Genomic DNA, 8073 nt, shown 5'->3' with positions numbered 1-8073 from the left:
TTACTTTCATTGTATAATAAAGGTTAAAAACCCTCTGTAGAAACAGTTTCTCTGGAGGATGTAAATCACCCTTCTGACTTTTCTGCACTTTTAAGGTGTGCAAACATCTCTCCACTACTCTGGCAAGAAGCAATCAAGAATACTTAGAGAAAATCTTATGATTCCCACAGTTATGTGTGTCTTTGAATATATCCCATGATGTCTACCTGACCAGGTCCTTATAGAAATACTTTGGTACTTTTGTTAAGTTGAAGCTTCCCCTTCTGGAGTATTCTTCTTACATCCTGCCCTTATACTTCAGTTGGCACCTTTTCACCCATCCTTGATATTAATTGTCATAGGCAGTAAAACATTTAATGCAATCTTAGCTTTATTGAATAAGTAAGTATGCATTACAGATAGATTGCAAGTCATTCTTGGTCCTGCAAAGAGACAGGCATTTATTCTGAGGCAAAACGAGAACATGAATCCATAGTTCTGCTACTGAAATACTTCTTCTGAATGTCTTGGTATGGGTACAATCTCCCTCAATATCCATTCAAATAGGCTTTGCTGTCACCTCTCCTTTCAGTTAAGGGATTCACAATATCTAAAATAAACTTGTAAAGAACACTTCTGTATCAGAGGTAGCTTTATACCTACATTATTAATCATAGAAAATATTTGGTCAAAGACTCCATAAAAGGGGCAGAAAAGATACACTATAGCTCATAGTTGGAACCAATTATTTTTTCAAGCTAATTTGCTGTAGTAAGTATCAACTGAATTTTAGAATACACTGTTCAGCCATTTAACATCAAAGCATGCAGCAGCCTGTGCGTACAATGGCTTTTAGAGACAACACTGAGTTTGACTTGAGCACCAAGGATGCATTTTAAAAAGTGAAAATTACATTTTTGTGCAATAACTAGTGTTGTGAGTTGAATGGTGACTCCCCAAAGATATGTCCACATCCCAATTCTTAGAACCTTTGATGTTAACTTATTTGGGAAAAGGGTCTTCACAGATGTCATTAAGTGAAGGATCTTGAGATGAGGAGATTATGTATAAGCTGATGAGCCTTAAATGCCTTCATAAATATCTTTATAAGAAAGTGGTAGAGGTAGATTAGATATACAGAGGGAGAGGTGATATGAAGATAGAGAAGAGAGAGGCTTGGTCACAAGTCGAGGAATGATGACAGTCACAAACTGGGAGAAGCAAGGAAGGTTTCTCCTAGAAGCTCCAGAGGGAGTACAGCCCTGCCAAGACCTCAATTTAGGACTTCTGGCCTCTCAAACAGTAAGAGAGTAAATGCCTGTTGTTTTAAGTGATCACATTTGGAATATTCTGTTACAGCAACCACAGCAAGAAAATACAGATTTGGGTACCAGGAAGTCGGGGACCGCTATAACAATACTTAAAAATGTAGAAGTGTCTTTGGAATTACATCATGTGTAGAGGTGGGAAGAATACTGATGTATATGATAGAAAAAGCATAGCTTGCTTTAAACAGACTGTTGGGAAGAATATGAATGTTAAAGGTGCTTCTCATGAGGGCTCAGAAGGAACTGAAGAACATTTTATTGAAAACTAGAGGAAAGATGATCTTTATTATATACTGGCAAAAAAAGCTTATCCAGATTGTCTCCAACCGTTTTGTGGAAAGATCTGTAAGTGACAAATTTGGGTATTCAGCTGAGGAAACGTGACAGCAAAGCATGGGAGGTATGGTCTAGTTTTTTCTTGAGCTTATAGTAAAATATAAGAGAAAAGGATAAATTGAAGAAAGAACTGGTAAGCAGAAAGGAACCAGCACTTGATAATTCAGGAAATTCTGCACCTATTCAGATTGCAAAAGATGCTAAAATGAAGAGATTCACTGTTAGGATAGTGGGCTCTGGAGATAAAGCCAAGACTAGGCAACCTTTGGCTATTGCTGTAGAGATTAGGCATTGACTCACTGATCCACTCATTCATCTTGATAAAAGCCAGGAATAGAGGTGGCATTATCTGGCAAAGATCTGTGAGGACTCTATTGCATCTCTATTAAATCAATATGATATTCATGAGGAGCCTACAAAGTTTTTTAAAAAGTTACACCAGCAGAAACAGTTCCATCTTGGTCCGAAAGGGACAGAGACAGGACAAAATGAGAGAAGGCTGTCAGATGACCAAAACTTTACAGGCCAGAAACAGGCTGATTAAGCTGTAAACAGGTACAACCCTTTGATAGAAAAGATCAACTCTAGGGCAGAGCTGCATACCTAAAGGGTGCAACCCCGAGACAAGAAGGATTATTGTCAAGCCTTGAAACCTAAGAGGATTCTGAGAACAGAACTGAAGCTCAGGCACTTGGCTGAGGTCACAAGACTTGCTCAGACCTGTGTCCTGTGCTGTGTGTATTCGCTCAGTCGTGTCTGACTCTTGGCGACCCCATGAACTGTAGCCCTGCAGGCTCCTCTGTCCATGGGATTCTCCAGGCAAGAATACTGGAGTGGGTTGCCATGCCGTCCTCCAGAAGATCTTCCCAACCAGGGATCAACCTTTCCAACCCAGGTCTCCCGCATTTACCATCTGAGCCACCAGGGAAAGGGATTCTGCCAGGCCAAATTCTGAAACTCATTAGGACAAGGAACTCCTTTCCATGTCTGTCCCATTTTCTTCCTTCTGGAATAGGAATGTCTATAACTATTATCATATGCCTATCCCATCCCCGCATTTTGGAAGCAGGAGCCTTGTTGAGGTCATGTTTCACTGATTCACAGATGCAAAGGAATTTTGCCCTAGGGTTTTGACCTGTTGCTGATTTAGATGATCTAGATAAGATTTGGGACTTTTGAACTGATGATGTTTGGATGAGAGTTTAAACTTTAGGTTTGGGACTTTGGGGAATATTAGGGTAGGATGAATATATTTTGCACAGGGGACAGACATAAATTTGAGGGTCCAGAAGGCAGACTACAGTGGGCTAAAGGTCACCTCCAAAAATATATGTCCATATCTTAATCCTCAGAACCTTTGAAAGTTACCTTATTTAGAATTAAATTTAGGCTCTTCATATAAAATTATCCTGGATCATCTCAGTGGGCTTGAAATTACAACAAAAGTGTCCTTATAAGAGAGGCATAGGGAGATTAAGTACACAGAGCAGAAGGTAATGTGAAGACAGAGCAGACAGAGAGATGTGGTCATAACCCAAGCAATGCCAGTAGCCACCCAAAGTTGGAAGAGACAAGGGAGGATTTTCCTCTAGAGCCTCTGAAGGGAGCATGGCCTTTGATTTTGGACATCTGGCCACAACAACCATGAGAGAATAAATTTCTGATGTTAGGTCACCTAGTTTGTGGTAATTTATTACAGCAGCTAAAGGAAACTAATGCAACTAGTAAACATTTTAAAGGGTTTTGCACTTTTAAAAAACACTCTGAAGAAAATCTGCATAAATTGTGTGTGTATGTGCTTAGTCGCTCAGTCGTGTCTGACTCTTTGCGACCCCATGGACTGTAGCCCGCCAGGCTCCTATGTCCATGGGATTTTCCAGGCAAGAGTACTGGAGTGGGAAGCCATTGCCTTCTCCAGGGGAGCAGGAGAAATTGAACCCAGGTCTCCTGTACTGCAGGTGAATTCTTTACCATCTGAGCTACCTGGGAAGCTCAGAGTGGTTTTGCTTTCAACCCTATGGACTGTAGCCCTCCAGGCTCCTCTGTCCATGGAATTCTCCAGGCAAGAGTACTGGAGTGGGCAGCCATTCCCTTCGCCAGGAGATCTTTCTGACCCAGGGATGGAACCCAGGTCTCTTGCACTGCAGGCAGATTCTTTATCATCTTAGCCACCAGGGAAGGCGCTTCTCAATTATGGCAGTAATAAACCCAATAAAAGATTTAGTATAATTTGGCTCTATACACTCTGTACTAAAAATATCATTATTTTTTTTCTGGTGATAATTTTCAACCCAAAACAAACTACAAATGGCTAGAGCAGGACCATTATAAATCTGGGAAGCAAACCCTTTAATTGAGTTATCAGAGCTTCATGAAAGACCCTGAAGGTTCTCAATGTTTGTGAAAAGTGTGTAGGATTACTCTAAATACAAATATATAATTTATCAATAACTGTACTTTTTTCCCCCCACAAACTAAAAAATAAGGCAAGTTCACATCTGGAAAAGGTGATATGCAACAGTATTTCTACCTTGACTAGCTTGATATATGGCATGGGAAATGTCCCTAAATATTAGTCAGGGTGAATATTTCAAAGTATCATTTTCCGACAGTCTGAAAAACTATCAAAAGACTCAAAGAAGCCATACAATGAAGATTTCAGAAAAGACTTTGTGAAGTTAAAAATATGTTAAGTATTTACATAAATTAGTAGAACCTAAGTGTTTGTTGTTGTTATTGTTAAGAAACAGCATGTGAAATTGATATATCCCTTAAACTTCTTTGTGTGTGTGTGTATGTGTGTGTCTTAAGACAGGATAAAATTGTAAAATCTCAGATCCTGTTACTGTTTTTGATTTCTCTATTGAAGCATCTTCAGAGCTTTGCAAAAGGATAAGACCTAAGTAAGAATGAACTGGAGGAAAAGGCAGCAGTTTGAATGACTATACATCTGTATAAAAGAAACTATGAGCTATTGGTCACTTGTTTTCATTATCTCAGGTAGTGATTTGCCAAGCCAGTCATTTGTTCTTTCTGAATATCTATAATGTGCTTTAGAGGAAGTAGAAATAGGATTTTCTATATAAGAAATATACACATAAGAAAACTTTTACAATAATCATAATCATCTGCATGTATTAGTCTTAAAATTATACTCCAGAGAAGTTACACTACATTCTTTCAATGCATTTAAAAAGTAATAGACAAGTTAAGTATGACTTTTCTTCTCTCATCTATTTAAGAAAAATGTAGGGCCTGGTTTTTCCTCCTAGAGTTGTTTTGGCAGCATTTAAATGATTTGTTAATATAATAAGGTAAGTTAAGTATGATGATGATTGAGAAGTTCAGTTAGTCACTGGGATATGGAATTACTGTGGCAGGATATATAAATATCTACACATATATAAAGTATATCATTTTTCTTCTTCATATCACCACAGCAGAATGGGAAAGGGGGAGGAAAGAGGCCGATAAGATAACTGACCTATCAGAGAGTTTTCTGCTGCCTCCTGCAGAGAGAAATCTTTTTCCTCTCAGGTCTCTTAGAACTCTATTCCCTGCCTTCAAGGGGGTCGTGGGAGTAGGAAGCAATAGAGAGAAAAAAGAAACCATAGAGAACAGGGATCAATATTTACCTTTAAAAATCTAAATAAAGGTAACAGAATTTGCAGGTTCAACTCTAGCATAAACATTAAAATGTGAGGTTTTTCTCAAAAATAGCCATACAAAGTATTTGTATAAAGTAGATATATGTGCATACTTATAAAATACCTCTTTAAATAAAGTTTAAGTTACTTTCTCTAACCACTTCTGTTAAACTTTGGTTTATTTTTAGCAATGATAAGTGCCTGCAATATCATGCTGAAACTCTAGATTAATGATAAGTTTAATTTCAGCCAAAGCAGATGAATCCATCAACTTTCACTTGAGATTAGATTCTAAACAACTTGAAGGGAATGAAGTAGTACATTTTCTGAGTTTCCAAGATGGCTTCTTTTACAGAGTGTGCAATATCAGTGCCTTTCCAAACCATTGACACACACATTTTCACTGGTCTTTTACTTTTCTATTTAACAGCAATCAGTAGACATTGATGAATTCTTTCTCTTTTCTTCCTTTTTTTTGGGGGGTGTGTGTGTGTGACAAAATTTGAGTAACATATATTTTTGACAGACTGAATGGTTTAGAATGTCTTTAGAACTCTTCAATTTCTTACATTTTTCATCATCACCGTCAGGTCACACACAATAACAAATAATACACATCTTTACACTAAAATGAAATGCATGTTTTAAAATCCTGGCAATTGTGTTTGTGTTAGTGTAACTGTGGGAGGAGTCTTGCAATAGCTTTATATATGCACACTATTTCATCCAGCTTAGCTTGATCTTTGCAGAAATGTACTTATATAGTCTCCATCCCTTGAGAGTAGGTTTTGTTCTTCTCAAACTGTATGATTTTGTTTACTTTAATATTTTCTTATTCTTTGGCATCAGGAATCACTTAGATGAGATACCTCCATTGTGGCGAGACCGTGACCTTTCCAAAGGTACTCGTCTGTTATCTGTAAGACAAAGAGAAAAGAGAACCAAAAACATGGTGAGCTTTAGATTCCAGCTATTGCATGATGTCAGGTTGAGAGAGGTTTTCAAACAGTTCTGAAAAATTAATTCAAATGAATATGTAAATAAATAACATGAAGCCCAGATCTGAGGAGTTCACACTGCAGCTCCCAGGCTGAGTTCAAGTTTGAAATAGCATTAAATGACTTTTCTTGGTAAATGAAGTCAGAGTGATAAAAGAAATGGAAGAATTCACTCAAGCACAGTCCCTTTGGAAATAGCAGGTGACAACAAAATTCCTTGGTAAAGATGTTAAATTGAAAGGATCTATGTACAGTGCCTTTTGTTGGAAAGCACTTCAATTCCCCATGAGTTTTCAATCTGTATGTTGGCTACCTCTAGAGGACACCAGCGTGGGCAGAGCTGAAAAAGAGTTTTTTTTATTTTTTACAATGATTACAATATGTGGCAATCAAATCAGCTACCAAGTCTTTGCTTGATTGTGTGATGTAAACAAATTCAATACATTATATAGTCATTATGGGAATAAATAATGAATAGGTCCCATTCCCCTCACCCGTCACAGGAAAAATAATCACTGTAGAGAGAACTGTTGGCACAAAGCTTGGAAAGCAAAGTTTAAAAGCACTGAAAGTTGCTGAAAATAGTTTTAGCTTTAATAGGAAAAAGGTTTACAGCTCTGCATTGTGGTGATCACTACTATGTTATTATCACCTCTGTTTTATGCTCAGCTTAAATGCAATTGATGTGGGTGAAAATCCCCTTCTGACAGAAGCATAATATACTTAGATTCTCTATTTAGAATGAGACTAGGTCCCTAGAAATAATCACAACCACCAGCACTTACATAAATGCTAACACTTTACACTCGTTAATTTGCTAATTCACACAACATCCCCGGGAGGTAAACCCATTTCATTCTATCCTATTATCTCTGCTTTAGTGGATGAAGGTTACACAGCAAATCAATGGTATGATGGGGGATTATAATGCAAAGTTAATGCCTAAATGTCAAGACTGCTTTATTCAGAGGTAGATGTTGGGGCCTCCCAAGCTCCTACTCATTTCCTCCCTAAGATGATGGTCTCAGTCTCAGTTCAGTCACTCAGTCGTGTCTGACTCTTTGCAACCCCATGGACTGCAGCACTCTAGGCCTCCCTGTCCATCACCCTAACTGCAGGAGTTTACTCAAACTCATGTCCATTGAGTCGGTGATGCCATCCAACCACCTCATCCTCTGTCGTCCCCTTCTCCTCCTGCCTTCAATCTTTCCCAGCATCAGGGTCTTTTCCAATGAGTCAGTTCTTCGCATCAGGTGGCCAAAGTATTGGAGTTTCAGCTTCAGCATCAGTCCTTCCAAAGAATATTTAGGACTAATCTCCTTTAGGGTGGACTGGTTGGATCTCCTTGCTGTCCAAGGGACTCTCAAGAGTCTTCTCCAACACCACAGTTCAAAAGCATCAATTCCTCGGCACTCAGCTTTCTTTATAGTCCAATTCTCACATCCATACATGACTACTGGAAAAACCATAGCTTTGACTAGATGGATCTCTGTTAGCAAAGTAATGTCTCTGCTTTTTAATATGCTGTCTAGGTTGGTCATAGCTTCTCTTCCAAGGGGCAAGTGTCTTTTAATTTCATGGCTGCAGTCACCATCTGCAGTGATTTTGGAGCCCCCCAAAATAAAGTCTCTCACTGTTTCCCCATCTATTTGTGATGAAGTGATGGAACTAGATGCCATGATCTTAGTTTTCTGAATGTTGAGTTTTAAGCAAACTTTTTCACTCTCCTCTTTCACTTTCATCAAGAGGTTCTTTAGTTCTTTGCTTTCTGCCTTAAGGGTGGTG

The 8073-nt window shown here is 38.4% G+C and overlaps 1 protein-coding gene across 2 annotated transcripts in view; it reads right to left on the bottom strand.

Annotated features, from left to right (window-relative positions):
• Nucleotides 1-352: 352 nt before the first annotated feature.
• DIAPH2 (diaphanous related formin 2) overlaps nucleotides 353-8073 on the bottom strand; it is a 969789-nt gene continuing 962068 nt past the window's right edge. For both annotated transcript variants that reach the window (XM_065914818.1, XM_065914819.1), the window contains one exon: nucleotides 353-6207. In XM_065914818.1, coding sequence (XP_065770890.1) covers nucleotides 6143-6207 — 65 coding nt within the window. In that variant the 3' untranslated portion in view covers nucleotides 353-6142. The remainder of the gene's footprint in view (nucleotides 6208-8073) is intronic.

Source organism: Muntiacus reevesi, chromosome X (assembly GCF_963930625.1).
Source record: "Muntiacus reevesi chromosome X, mMunRee1.1, whole genome shotgun sequence".
In the NCBI taxonomy this organism is placed as follows: domain Eukaryota; kingdom Metazoa; phylum Chordata; class Mammalia; order Artiodactyla; family Cervidae; genus Muntiacus; species Muntiacus reevesi.
This window is presented reverse-complemented; position numbering and strand designations above follow the sequence as displayed.